The following is a 12,911-nucleotide window of genomic DNA, read 5'->3' as shown; positions in this document are numbered from 1 at the left end:
CCCTCTTTGCTTATTCCTTTGAATAATAACGGCCTTATTCTCAATATGATAGAATTCAGCCGAGAAAGCCAAACTGTCGGTAAGAATAGACAATACATATAGTGTATTTGGTAACGCGGCTTAGATTTACTTTTATAGACATTAATTTAAATTCAGTGAGATAGTCTTCTTTTTCTTTATTCCAAGATGATAGTCGAAGAAGACGATTTGGAAAGGGCTGGCACTCGTTCAAGAAGACAACTAACAAACTCAAAACAATATGCAACATATCCACCTAAATTCAATTCTAAAAAACAAGACAACATGCGTCGTTTTTTCTATAATAAATCCAGGTCAATACTAATCGCACTTGTCCTGCTCATCATGGCGATCACACTCATCTCTAATTCTACTTTTACAAAATTAAACACAACAAAAAGGAAGCCAAAAGTGATATCTTTTGAAGATACTGCTGTATTTCTTGATTCCACTCAGTTTACTGATTATGCACATCTCAATCGACTTTTGTCAGATAAAAAAGGTATAACAAGCAGTAGATATACATGGTATGTATAACCATTATTATGCTAGAGACAGTCCCGTCTGGCTCAAATAGTTGGGATTTATCTATTGAGCCTAGTCAAAATCCATTTGTTCATCAGCTTGCCAAAGGTTTAGTGATTGGACACACCTTTGATGAATTGCGTCGATTAACCAATAATGTTGCATTATCCATGACAAACAAACATCGACGTGTTCCAGTCACAGCCATGATCCATACTACTACAGTAACACAACTGTATGTCCAAGTACAAGCCGTATTGACACAAACAACCCTGCCCGAACATGTATGGATCATTTGTGACACAGAGAACAAAGCAGAAGTAGAAGCACGTATAATGACATTGGACAGAAGACATGTCAAGATAATGGTACAAGAGACACAAAATCATTTACACTGGTTACAGACAGCAAAGCAGATAGCAACTGATTTTGTATGGATCATTGATCGAGATGTTGCACCAGGGAAACGCTATTTAGAGAATTTACTGAAATTGTCCCATACACCTGAATATCAATCTGCTTTATTGGGCACAGAAGGTGCAGTCATTACGAACAACACAGTTGAATGTTTGCCCAATGCGATGTATTCTAGTAGCAGACAAATGAAGAGTCAAGTAGTGGATGTGATCAATGATAGCTGGTTACTCCATCGAACTTGGATTCCGGGACTATTGAACGCATTAGAAAGACATGTTCAAACAAGTACGCCACTGGCTGGTTTGTTTATTAGTCAGACACTCTATCTGGCTGGTATTCCTTCTGTTGCACTTCCAACTGACCCCATTGAAAGAGCCTATTGGGGAGATGTACGACTCAAAAAAGCACAAAAATCAGAGACATGTAAATCCTTAGAGACACTAATGAATACAGCATCGCTTGAAGCATACAAAGACATGTTGAACAGAAACACAACATTGGATTCAGTCTTGTTCTTTGTTGATTCATCAGATCAGTTGGAGCAATTAGGCCCACTGATCTGCAAATTCAATCAAAACAAGACAGTTGATCTGCATATTATGACCACTGATGTATCATACAAAACTACCTGTGCTATTGATGGTTCATTTCATCCCATTGACTTGACTGACAATCAACATATATCTCATTTGATACGTATCATGACAGCCATTCAACCTAAAATACTTGTTCATACAGTGAATCCAACAAGCAATACATTCAAGAGTATAGACACAGCAAGCAAATCATTAGCCATCACTCATATTTATTTACCAACACAAGATATACCACATACACTTTGGATGACAGAATTGCCTTTAGATACCCTTTCAAGTAAGATTCGATCAAGATGACATAAGAAACTAAATAACGTATTAGAATGGCATGATTTTACAGTCAACATCATGGTCAATACAGACAAGAAACCACATGCCTTGGCTCGTCTATTGACATCAGTAACCAATGCACACTATTTGGGTGATCAAGTGGATTTGACTGTCTTGTTAGACTATTCAAGTGACCAAATTACACAAACATTTGCTAATAATTTTGTATGGAATAAGGGAGAAAAGAACATTCGTCACCGTATTTCACAAGCAACCAAGGCTTCTGTCTTTGTTGAATCCTGGTATCCTTCTAGTCATGACGAATATGCCATCATTCTCAATAACGACGCTGAACTATCCGAGTATTTTTATGTGTGGGTCAAGTATGCCATCCTACGCTATCGTTATACAGAGAGGGACAACTCCTTATTTGGTATTAGTCTGTATACGCCACGGCTCCTTGAAACAGATCCTTCTGGTCGTCATTTCTTTAGTGCCAATTACCAGTTAAAGAAAGCAAACAGGACAGGACAGGTAGGCCAACCTTATCGGATGCAATGGCCTGGTTACTCGGGTGCTGTCTATTTCCCTGAACATTGGCGCGAATTCCATGATTATATCACTGCAAGGCATGCTGATTTGAATGGATTTGAAATGCAAGATGTCGTTGTGCCTGGCTTAAGGTCAAATGAATGGACAAAATCATGGAGACGCTTTATGGAAGAATTGATCTATTTGCGTGGTTATGTGATGCTATTTCCTAATTTCCCCAGTAGTCTTTCTACCGTACATATAGAATTAAGAAAGAAAGCGATGCGAGAACAGTTTCAGGATGCAGTGTCTTTGTACAATGTCCCATTAATGCAACAAGATTTGATCTCCTCAGGATTAGTACTACCTGACTTGAGGACTTTGCCTATTTTCGATATTTGGGGACAATTGTCAGATATAGAAGAGTTGCAAGAAAGGGGATTGGAATTGCATGAAGAAACCTCTTCTTGCTTACCTTCAATAGACAAAGAAGACTTGTTTGATCCCACTGATTTACTGTGTCCATTTTCAAGAATCAAGTCTGTTACACTAGCAAACGAAAATGATTCATTACCAGAACTTTCACCTATTGATGTCACTATCTATACATAGAAATTCTATATTTTTTTTTTTCGTCAGCACGAATCGATTCAGAGTCAGTCAATAACTGAAATAAAATAATAATAATAAAAAAAGGCCTCTCTTTCTCTCTCTCTCTCTCTCTCTTTCTATTTTTATTGTTTTGTATTGCATTAACAATGCCATTGGAAATATTGAAGAAAAATGATACTAAAGATAACAGTAAAAGAAGACAGCCCTTTTTAAATACCAAGTATGGTTTTATTGGAGATAAAAACGACCCTCACTGTCTTCGTCGAGATCTGCTTTTGTCTAATTTTGATCGAAATATGATTGTCGAGAAAGCCCGTTTCGAAACTTGTTTAAATGAAGAACAAGAACAAAATGATCATATCCCTAGAATTGATGTTATACCTGATCAGGGACATTCCACAGACACCGAGACAACACTTGTAGGCTCTTCTTCACCTTCTGCTCCCACCTATACCTTGACAACTGTACCTTCTGCACCTACCTTGAGTGCTTCAAATGACCATACACTCCCTCTAAGGATCCAAAAGTCTTGTTCGACTACCACCATGAATGATCCAAAAAAAGTCAAACAAGTTCGAAGTGAGGTATACTAATTGTTTATTTATTTATTTTTGTTTCCATACATGTAACATGTTTATACATACAGAGCCATTTAAATAGTTACACACATCGGAATCCTGACAAGAAGTTGATGAAAAAACAATCCAAACCTATTATTCATGGCAATGCAAGCCCAGCAGAAGTCTTTCATAGAAACCTGGTGGATGCTGTCTCGAATGCAGAAGGTTGTTATTATTGCTTATGTAATGTCCTATTGACAATGTATGTATTAGATTCAGATGAAAATGAACATTATGTATATCCTTATAGCAGCAATGAAAACCTGGCTGCAACTCATGCCATGCATCGACCTATTTCTGTTCGATCAACTCCACCTACTTATTTACAACATGATATCACAAAAAAGAATTATGGTACACACAACAGTAGTTCTGGCCTTGGAGAATGGCTTAAACAAACACTTTATCATTCTAAACCGCCTCGTCGTCAACAGCATCATTTTGATGAAGAAGAAGAGGATTTGTGTTGGTCAGGCAATGAACAATACCGCAGACCTAAATTAAGGAATCATGTCAAGGATCATTTGTTACAACAAAATAAGCCAAGTCTGCTGAATTTATGGCGTGAAAGTTTCAATAAAAAGCATACACATAATTTATTACCGACAAAAAAGAACAGAAATCCACCACAGTATGCTACATTACCGAGAAAATTTTCGCCTTATTACTGTAGTGCAACTGGCAGAGATGGATATGAAGGCTATACAAGTGACGATGAAGAAGCACCATTACTGTCAAGGAGACAAAAAAGATCATCACGGCCCAAAAAATCATGGTACGTTGACACCATTGACACATGATCACGTCTAATTCAATAACAGCTCAACTTTACCGAATCTATTTTTATCGCTCTTGACAGCGTTGATCTTTTTGATGGTCATTGTATTCTATCGAGCTCAGCCACTTGTAGAACTCACTGTGGATATTGGAAGAGTATTGGCAACAGATAAAGAACTTATTTTTGACCTAAAAGTGCAAGCAGAAAATTGGAATTGGTGGACAATCCATATCGCTGATGCGGACATAAGTGTTTTTGCATTCAGCCAAATTGTTCCCAGTGAATTATCGACTGAGATGGATAAAACGCATTCAAGGGGTAAGCTAAATCATTTGAGATTAATGTATTTATGCGCTATATTAGGTGTTGACCCTGCTGAATACTTGGGGAATGTCAGACACTTTGATGAACCACTTTCAATACAATCAAGGCAATTTGGACACAACACAAAAGAAGCCATTACCTTAATTCGTATAAAATCACCCGGTGCAGACAGCAGTGGTAATGAAAGATGGCAAGTAGAACATAATGAGTTATGTTCCCTACTAAACTCTGTTTAGGTCTCGTATGATTCGATACCCTTATGGTCTTGTTGTTCGAGGTGTACTCAAGTATAGACCCATTCCCTTCGCAGTCGGGATGTACCCTCAATCTATTGCTATCTGCAATGTAACTCGAGTAGATCCAACGACAGGCACTGTATCTACAGACCCTGATAGGACAATATGTGCTAACGAAGACGAAGTCGACATTTTTTCTCACGTTATGCGTGGGACTGCACTTTAAAAAAATTGCTTAAATGAACCTTTTTTCTTTCTCTCTTGTATAGAATCTCCCTTTTTCTTTTGTATATTATCAATAAAATGAGCAAACTTTTAGTCTATGGTGGAGCTGGTGCCTTGGGTCGTTCTCTTGTACAACATTTTAAATCAAAAGGATTCGTAAAGTATTTAAAATAATAGACGCGTTCTTGTTGATCTGAGATATATATATATATATATATATTAGACAGTGATCAATGTGGATTTGATTGAGAATACAGAGGCCGACTACAACACATTGACAAATGCTTCCGCCTCTTTATCGGAACAAGGAGAATCCATCAGTCATTCCCTTTCTCAAGTTTTGGGCTCAGATAAGTTGTGTGGTATTTTTTGTGTTGCTGGTGGTTGGGCTGGCGGTAATGCAGCCAACAAAGGTATTTTGGAGGGTTGATTGCTACATAGAATACTCATCTTGTCCGGTAGACTTCTTAAAAAACTCTGAATTGATGATAAGTCAGAGTGTTCATTCTTCTTTAATTGCTTCACATCTTGCTTCTAAATATCTTGAAGAGTAAGTGGTTCAACTTGAAGTCATGCATCTTATGGGGTTGTTATTAGGAATGGCTTGCTGACCTTGACAGGTGCTTTGGCTGCTTTGGAGGCAACACCTGGTATGATTGGTTATGGTATTGCTAAGACTTCAGTACACCATCTTGTTCAAGACTTAGCAGCATCAAATGGTGGACTTCCTCAAGGTGCTAAAGTTACTGCTATCTTACCGTACGTTTTATATATGGCGTATGTATGTGCATGTCATTAACCCCTCTTTAGTATCACGATCGATACTCCCATGAATAGAAAATTCATGCCTAATGCTGATTTTAGCACATGGACCTCACCTACAGATATTGCAAAGTAAGTCCAGATGAATAGCGTTAGCCAAATGGATATTAAGTTTGTATGTGATCCATAGGCAATTAGAAGGTTATCTCACAGGCTCAGTGTCCTTGACAAGTGGCAAACTTGTGAGTGTTGTTACTGAAGATGGTGTCACTACTTTTAAGGAAATCTAAAATGAGCGTAATAAACAGCTTTCATGTTATGAGTATGATAGCCATTTACGTCTGTTGTACAACAGTACAGATGGATATTCAGTTGAGTGCATTCATAATGCCTATTGTTTAGACCAGGTCAGTCTTTAGATTTTTAATTTTTGAGTCTCTCAATGTAGAAAAAATAACCAATTTGCTGCAAAAATACTGAGCAAATACGTAAAAACGTTGACAAGGTTTTTTTGCTCTTATCATACTGCTTTTATAACACAATCGGTAATCGAACACTTTAACCAAAAACTGGAGTCTCTGACGCGCATTTTGAGTATTTAAGCTTGTCGGTAGCTCCATTTTTCTTCTTGTAGCGTTAAAAAGAAAACCAAGAGTTGTCAAACTGAGCTTTTTCTATGAGTAGTATCCTTTGGATCAGAGGCCAAAACAGCCAAATTTTACAAGTCGTCTTTTTTGGTTCAAATCAACTCCAAAGATGCCGCGTAATGTGAGTAAATATGGACTGTAGGTATTCAGAGTATTCATGGGAGTACAAACAGGCTTTATGTTATCTTTGTATGCTTAAGAAGTAGAATCATTGCTCATATCTTAGTTGAATTTTGTATATCTAAAGTAGTTTGAAGCCAAAAAGAGCATAATACATCAAGGTGTTTGTTATAAAATATATAGTATTTTATCAATACATATTTTTTTTCTATGTAAATCAATCTATCAATCAAAAGTAAAAACTCAATATATATTGTGGAATATGAAAACCAAACAGAGACGTGACAAACAAGATGAGGCAGAGAGCAATTGGATACAGAAAGAGTTCAGTATGTACCAAGAAAGGTAACGCTATTGATACAAGTAAGAAAAATAAAAAATGCTATTTGTGTTTACTTACCATTGAAACCCAAAAATGTACCAAAAGTATACCAGACCAATGTCATACAATACATCAAATTGCCAACAAACATAGAAGCCCAATAGTCTTTAAGTAATAATGGAAGAAAGAGTAATTGGATCACATTCAGGATAAGCAATACAGGTATAAATGAGTTGCAATGAACATCAAATGCGTAGGCCCATTCTACTTTTTGAGGCACAGCATATGAGTTTATGTTTTCTGTCAAGAATTTATTTGCAATGTACCTATTATTTTAGACTATTGAATCATATAGCTGTAGTTCTTACCATGTCAATGTGGATACAAAGGATCCAATCAATAAAAAATCAACCAAAATCATACAAATCATTGTTCTAAGCGTATTCAATGCACCAAGGTGATATACATAGCCCCATACAGCGCCAAATACTATGATGTGTTACGATTCAGTTATGTTTTTTTTTTCAAGTATGAATTACATGCTAAGAAGCTGACAATAAGCACAAGAAAAGCAGGATCATCTCTAGACCACTGATTTTTTGTTTCTATTGAAAAATTAAATAAATCTATCAATTCAAAAACACGTTACGTTTATGATAGTAGATATTCCTATAGCTAACATTGCCTATTAGAGCGAGTAAATTGATTATATATACTTACACTCTTTTCGGTGATATCAACAAATAACACATTTGCCATAATGCAAACTAGACAAAATGAGTACGTGTATAGATCAAACACAATATACCTCAAAGTCCATTTGAGGGAAACGAACGAGTCGCCTTAATAGTGCTGGTGAGTGTTTACGCGATCGAATATCATAAGAAGATGAACTAAAGTTATCTGATCGAGTCGTTGGTAATATCGAAGTCATTATCAGAAAAAAAAAAAAAAAAGAGATCTTTGGACGGAATTTGAATTAAACAAAAGAGAGACTCGACCATGTCAATTCAGCTTGTATCCAGGTTTATGGACCATAAAATCATCATGAAAACAAGTGAGCTTCGCCATTAAAAAAAAGAGAGTGAGAGGCTTCTAATACAACAGATTAACGCCCTGTCTGTTTGTGTTAGCAGGCATTACTTTTTCAGAAAAGTACAAAAAAATAAAAACCTTCCAAGGTCTTCTTTCACACGTCATGTCAACTTCACCGTATTAATGCAAATTTGCCTCCGATCATTCAAACTATGATGATAGACTCCTTAAAAAAGTTTTTTATTACCATTTTTCTTCTTCTCTTTCTTCTCTTCTGCTTATTGAAATAATGGGTGCTACAGACAGTAAACTTGCTTTCAGAAAAGGCGTGTTTCGTTTATTTGAAGAAAGGGTAAAGAACACTGTTCATTAGACTGTTGACTTGACAATAGATAGAACATACCCAATACTGCAGATGACTATTGGACTTTGGTATACTATCCCATTGCTTGCTATTTTTATTTATCCTGTATTATAGTTTTGGACATTACCAGAAACTGTAGATGATGTCTATACACTTGTTGGTTCAACTGATATTCGAAAAGCAAGAGATACTGCAATTGAAAACCTCGAGACACTGATAGACAAAGTAAGAAGGCTATTCAGTTGAATGTTTATTAACGCGTAGACTAGTTGATTGAACAAATGGGCTCTATTCTACATTCAACTACACCAGTTCAGAACATTTATTTATTGAATTGTTGCCGTGTACTCACAAGAATTCTGCCTTATATCTTTGAGAGTCCAGAGTTGGCAGAATGGGAAGAAAAGTTCTTTTGGACTGAACACAAAACTGCTTCTCGGGGACAAGTCTTGTTGTCATGTAACCTACCTTAACAGACATATTAAGGTACTAAATACTCTATAGTAACACTGCAATCCTTATTTCTTGCAGGATTTACATTGCCACAATCTATGGGTACAGTAGAGTCTAGAGTGAATTATGTGATTTGGGAAACAGGTATCGGATCTTCAACGCCTATTGGATCTTCTCGCGACAATGACATGAATCGGACTGAAGTGTTACGATTATTGACTGTCCTTTTGTCGAAGTCGATGTATATGCCTCCGTCACAAATATTGGCTAAAGAAGATCGTTGGTTAAATTATATGGTATCCAAAACAGAAAGAAAGGTTGTGCTTGCCTTTTTGTGTAGTATGATCAACACATCATGTAAATTTAACCCTATGGGATGGACAGCTGTGCCCTATAACCATATCATGTTCTCAGATCCTCGAGAACATTTAGTCGCACTCTGTTTACGCTGCTTATTAATTGTGTTGGATTACTATTCACCTTTTGTCAGACAGACAGAAGAAGTGCAAGAAGAAGGCAGCAGTAAACATGTTGAACCTGTGGAAAAGAACGAGAAGCCCACTATCGATGTATCAGACAATGCCTTTAGATATTACTTGTCCAAGTTACATCGAGCTCAAGATTTTCAATTTTTGATTGACGGTATTTATAGAATATTGAGTAGTCCGATGCAGGTATATTGATATGAGTGAGAAAGAAACAATTATTGAACTATTGTATAGACATTAAACAGTTACCTTCCTGGATCATCAAAGCGTGTAAGGTATCATGTAGAAATGATGATGTTGTGCTGGAAATTGTTGGAAGTGAACAATGTAAGACATGCAAGTGTATGTATGCAGGGATTTAAAAAAAGGGATTGTATAGAGATTTCGAAACTATTTAATAGAAACAGAAAGAGCCTTAGATTTGATGATTGTTTTGTTGTATTATGCTACTGAAAACAAACTTGATCCCTGTAAGTTGCTCAGTATATATATATATATATATGTAGTGTATTCATCGAATCTTTAGCTCAAGTGGGGCTTGTACGTATGTGCTCTTTTATCCTTCAGACATTGTCTTCTGATAGAACATTCAGTGTCAAGTTAAATAAGCCTTTTGATGGCCATGCATCTCTGCCTGTAAATATCAGAATACCAAATTTCCAAGGTTCTTATGCAGATTATCTTATTTTGGTAAGTGGATAGACCATTGTCATGCTTTTTTTCTTTTTCTTTTTTTCTTTTTCTTTTTTTTTTTTTTTTTTTTTTTTTTTTTTTTGCTGACCAGATAGACTATCTTTTCTTTGATTGCTTCTTCTCGAGGTGCATTATCTACACTCTATCCTGCATTAACCAAGACAGTCACCAACATATCTCCTTATTTGAAGAATCTCTCTCAGACGACATCGAGTAAACTGTTAGCCTTGTTTAGTTCAATGTCAGCACCTGGATTCTTGTTAGCAGACGAATCGAATCACCATTTAATTGAATATCTGTTGGAAGCATTAAACAACTTACTTCAATTCCAATTTTCTAGTAAGTGCTCATCATTATATGGACATGGGTATTGACACATATTGACCTAGATAACCCTGGTCTGGTTTATGCCATTCTTCGTAGTCATCGTAAATTTCAAAGATTGGCTGAATTTAGCTTAGACAATGCCCTGATTGAAATAGAGCGAGCAAGACAAGCTAAGGAATCTAGGTTGCCCCGACAATCGTCAGAAGAGCCTGGTGGTGCTACTAGCCCAGGTATGTCTGAGAAAGCAAAGGGTAAATTACCTGAAGTCTCTCTGTCACGATCATCCACTGGATCAAGTGCACAAAGCCTTCAAGCAACTCCACAGAGACAACCCAGTGTTTCTTCCATTGGATCTGCTGCAAACTTATTACCGGGAGCCAAGAATGGGTTTATACCTACGGATGATTGGGTAAGTCAGCAATCAATGCTTTCTTGACTAATCAGAGTAGATTTATCAATGGCACTCAAGACTTCCTTTGGACACAACAACAGCACTTATCCATGATCTTCTGCCTCAATTAGAATCTAAAAACTTGTCGTATGAACAAATCATTGAGTACCTTAGAAATCTCTCAATTACAGACATTTTACCAGTAGCACATCCTGTCATTATTCGCAAATTTCAATGGTCAGACCCTTTGGTTATCTGGTTTCGTAGTATGTTATGGGGACAAGCCTATATTGCTTCTATATCCAACTACGGTCCTTGGAATAATACACATGTCAAACTATTTCATGTTAAACAACAACAACAACAACAGCAGCAGCAGCAGCAGTCACAACAAGTAACAGACGATACTTCTTTTACTACACGTATCTCTAATGCATAATAAAGTTTATTTTTGTTGCTGCTCATAAATCTTGCGTTCGCATTGATCAATAGTGGCCAAATTAGAGCCCATCTTGTTCATTGTTTCCTGGTATTCATCTTCCTCCACAGAATCATACACAATACCACCACCAGCTTGTAAATAAGCAACACCATCCTTAAACACCATAGTACGAATAGCAATGCAAGTATCTAAATCACCAGAATAGTCAAAATGTCCTACTGCACCAGCATAAATGCCTCTCTTTTGTTTCTCTAAACCACGAATCAATTCCACAGCACGAATCTTGGGTGCACCAGAGACAGTACCAGCAGGGAAAATAGCACGGAAAGCGTCAAAAGGTGTTTGATCATCACGCAATTTACCAGACACATTAGACACGATATGCATGACATGGGAATAATGTTCAATCTGCATCAATTTATCCACCTTGACAGATTCAGGGCGACAGATACGATTAATATCATTACGACCCAAATCAACCAACATGACATGTTCAGCGATTTCTTTAGGATCTTGTAATAAGTCCTCTGCTAATGCTTTGTCTTCTTTAGGTGTCTTTCCGCGCTTTCTGGTACCTGCAATAGGATGTGTGAATGCCACGCCATCTTGCACTTTGGTCAACATTTCAGGCGAAGCGCCCACAATAGTGAATTCCTTTAGATTCATGTAAAACATGTAGGGTGATGGATTTAATGATCTCAAGTGACGGTAGACATTGAAAGGGTGCAAGTCAGTAGGACGAGCTAAACGTTGTGAGGGCACTGCTTGGAAAATATCACCTTCTTTGATATGGTGCTTTAATTTTGTTACGAATCCCATATAGCCATCTTTACCGACATTGGACACAGCTTGCTTGCCTAGGGTGATGGGTCCTTGTGGTACTGGAGGAATGCGATCTTCATTCAATAATGATAATGTTGTCTCGATTTCTTCGGCCGCTTTTGTGTATTCACGAGCCACTTCTTCAGGATCTGTAACGTCGCTACGGAAGTGGGAAACGACATTGACAATTTGGCGAACACGATCAAACACAACGAGTGTGTCACACATCATGAAAATAGCATCAGGGATACCGAGAGGATCCTCAAGTTCACCTTGAATGCTAGGTTCAAAGTATTGGTAACAATCAAAACCAATATAACCCACAGCACCACCTAAGCTCAATCAATAAGCCTGATTTTGTTTTAGATAATAAGACTTACCTGTAAAGCTTGGAAGTCCAGGTACATTGACATATTTAATATGTTCCAATTCTTTTTGAATAGGCACAAGAGGATCACCTTGAACAGACTCTTTATTACCCACTCGAATCAATTTATAAGGGTCTATGTGCGCGTTAAAATACAGTATGTGGCAATGATTGTATACTTGCCAGAACCAATAAAAGAATAACGACTGATGTTTTCACCACCTTCTACAGACTCAAATAAGAAAGAGTAGTCGCAACGATCAGCTACTTTGAGGTATGCAGAAACAGGTGTTAAAAAGTCGGCTTCAAGTTCGGCATAGATAGGGATTGTATTGCCCTTGCCAGAAGCGACAATAGATTGAATTTCTTCAAGTGTAGGCTTTAGTTTTAAAGACATGTCTGCGTAGTTGATTAAGAATGAAAGAAAGACAAGTTTAAAAAGCAAACAACTCAGATTTTATTTTTTCTAGATAATTTAAAAGCTCGACATTGCAAAGTTTACAGCAAATGACTCATATTGTAAGTA

General features: G+C 37.0%; 6 protein-coding genes across 6 annotated transcripts; 4 read left to right on the top strand and 2 right to left on the bottom strand.

Moving 5' to 3' along the window:
• Positions 1-1,559: 1,559 nt before the first annotated feature.
• On the top strand, positions 1,560-2,969 carry B0P05DRAFT_477135 (uncharacterized protein; the record flags this gene model as incomplete). The annotated part of the gene is made up of 2 exons (XM_051574950.1): positions 1,560-1,833; positions 1,879-2,969. The coding sequence occupies 2 exons, from the start codon at positions 1,560-1,562 to the stop codon at positions 2,967-2,969; spliced, it is 1,365 nt and encodes a 454-aa protein (XP_051431529.1).
• A 691-nt stretch (positions 2,970-3,660) lies between these two features.
• B0P05DRAFT_476962 (uncharacterized protein) lies at positions 3,661-5,153 on the top strand (the record flags this gene model as incomplete). Its single annotated transcript, XM_051574940.1, has 5 exons — positions 3,661-3,754; positions 3,803-4,364; positions 4,411-4,646; positions 4,731-4,899; positions 4,928-5,153. 5 exons carry the CDS (start codon positions 3,661-3,663, stop codon positions 5,151-5,153), a joined length of 1,287 nt encoding a protein of 428 aa, XP_051431528.1.
• A 58-nt stretch (positions 5,154-5,211) lies between these two features.
• Positions 5,212-6,321, top strand: B0P05DRAFT_556274 (uncharacterized protein). Its single transcript, XM_051579888.1, has 6 exons — positions 5,212-5,308; positions 5,376-5,565; positions 5,615-5,702; positions 5,750-5,911; positions 5,963-6,046; positions 6,105-6,321. Exons 1-6 carry the CDS (start codon positions 5,231-5,233, stop codon positions 6,202-6,204), a joined length of 702 nt encoding a protein of 233 aa, XP_051431527.1. The 5' UTR covers positions 5,212-5,230; the 3' UTR covers positions 6,205-6,321.
• A 523-nt stretch (positions 6,322-6,844) lies between these two features.
• B0P05DRAFT_556265 (UNC-50) lies at positions 6,845-7,952 on the bottom strand. The gene is made up of 7 exons (XM_051579887.1): positions 7,812-7,952; positions 7,724-7,770; positions 7,653-7,678; positions 7,543-7,608; positions 7,372-7,492; positions 7,082-7,329; positions 6,845-7,032 (listed from the first exon to the last, which is right to left on the bottom strand). The coding sequence occupies exons 1-7, from the start codon at positions 7,935-7,937 to the stop codon at positions 6,911-6,913; spliced, it is 756 nt and encodes a 251-aa protein (XP_051431526.1). The 5' UTR covers positions 7,938-7,952; the 3' UTR covers positions 6,845-6,910.
• A 375-nt stretch (positions 7,953-8,327) lies between these two features.
• Positions 8,328-11,193, top strand: B0P05DRAFT_590444 (high-temperature-induced dauer-formation protein-domain-containing protein; the record flags this gene model as incomplete). Its single annotated transcript, XM_051582811.1, has 11 exons — positions 8,328-8,390; positions 8,435-8,470; positions 8,517-8,627; positions 8,672-8,861; positions 8,907-9,529; positions 9,578-9,670; positions 9,723-9,813; positions 9,870-10,033; positions 10,132-10,375; positions 10,426-10,772; positions 10,813-11,193. 11 exons carry the CDS (start codon positions 8,328-8,330, stop codon positions 11,191-11,193), a joined length of 2,343 nt encoding a protein of 780 aa, XP_051431525.1.
• On the bottom strand, positions 11,123-12,873 carry B0P05DRAFT_556262 (anthranilate synthase component I). The gene is made up of 3 exons (XM_051579886.1): positions 12,569-12,873; positions 12,399-12,521; positions 11,123-12,350 (listed from the first exon to the last, which is right to left on the bottom strand). The coding sequence occupies exons 1-3, from the start codon at positions 12,780-12,782 to the stop codon at positions 11,200-11,202; spliced, it is 1,488 nt and encodes a 495-aa protein (XP_051431524.1). The 5' UTR covers positions 12,783-12,873; the 3' UTR covers positions 11,123-11,199.
• Positions 12,874-12,911: the final 38 nt, after the last annotated feature.

The sequence above is a fragment of the Gilbertella persicaria genome (genome assembly GCF_025201335.1).
Source record: "Gilbertella persicaria strain CBS 190.32 chromosome Unknown B0P05scaffold_44, whole genome shotgun sequence".
Taxonomy (NCBI): Eukaryota; Fungi; Mucoromycota; class Mucoromycetes; order Mucorales; family Choanephoraceae; genus Gilbertella; species Gilbertella persicaria.
The sequence above is the reverse complement of the archived record's forward strand: the minus strand, read 5'-3'. Positions and strand labels throughout refer to the sequence as shown.

What these genes read in the sequence shown, in the direction of transcription:
- B0P05DRAFT_556274 (XM_051579888.1), top strand. Translation starts at nt 5,231, where the DNA reads ATGAGCAAACTTTTAGTCTATGGTGGAGCTGGTGCCTTGGGTCGTTCT. An exon ending in GCTTCTAAATATCTTGAAGA is followed by an intron (nt 5,703 to 5,749) that starts GTAAGTGGTTCA and finishes GGTTGTTATTAG; the next exon opens with GAATGGCTTGCTGACCTTGA. An exon ending in AAAGTTACTGCTATCTTACC is followed by an intron (nt 5,912 to 5,962) that starts GTACGTTTTATA and finishes ACCCCTCTTTAG; the next exon opens with TATCACGATCGATACTCCCA.
- B0P05DRAFT_556265 (XM_051579887.1), bottom strand. Translation starts at nt 7,937, where the DNA reads ATGACTTCGATATTACCAACGACTCGATCAGATAACTTTAGTTCATCT. An exon ending in TTGATATCACCGAAAAGAGT is followed by an intron (nt 7,679 to 7,723) that starts GTAAGTATATAT and finishes AGGCAATGTTAG; the next exon opens with CTATAGGAATATCTACTATC. An exon ending in TACATTTTTGGGTTTCAATG is followed by an intron (nt 7,033 to 7,081) that starts GTAAGTAAACAC and finishes TTGTATCAATAG; the next exon opens with CGTTACCTTTCTTGGTACAT.
- B0P05DRAFT_556262 (XM_051579886.1), bottom strand. Translation starts at nt 12,782, where the DNA reads ATGTCTTTAAAACTAAAGCCTACACTTGAAGAAATTCAATCTATTGTC. An exon ending in TTATTCTTTTATTGGTTCTG is followed by an intron (nt 12,522 to 12,568) that starts GCAAGTATACAA and finishes ACGCGCACATAG; the next exon opens with ACCCTTATAAATTGATTCGA. An exon ending in TGGACTTCCAAGCTTTACAG is followed by an intron (nt 12,351 to 12,398) that starts GTAAGTCTTATT and finishes GATTGAGCTTAG; the next exon opens with GTGGTGCTGTGGGTTATATT.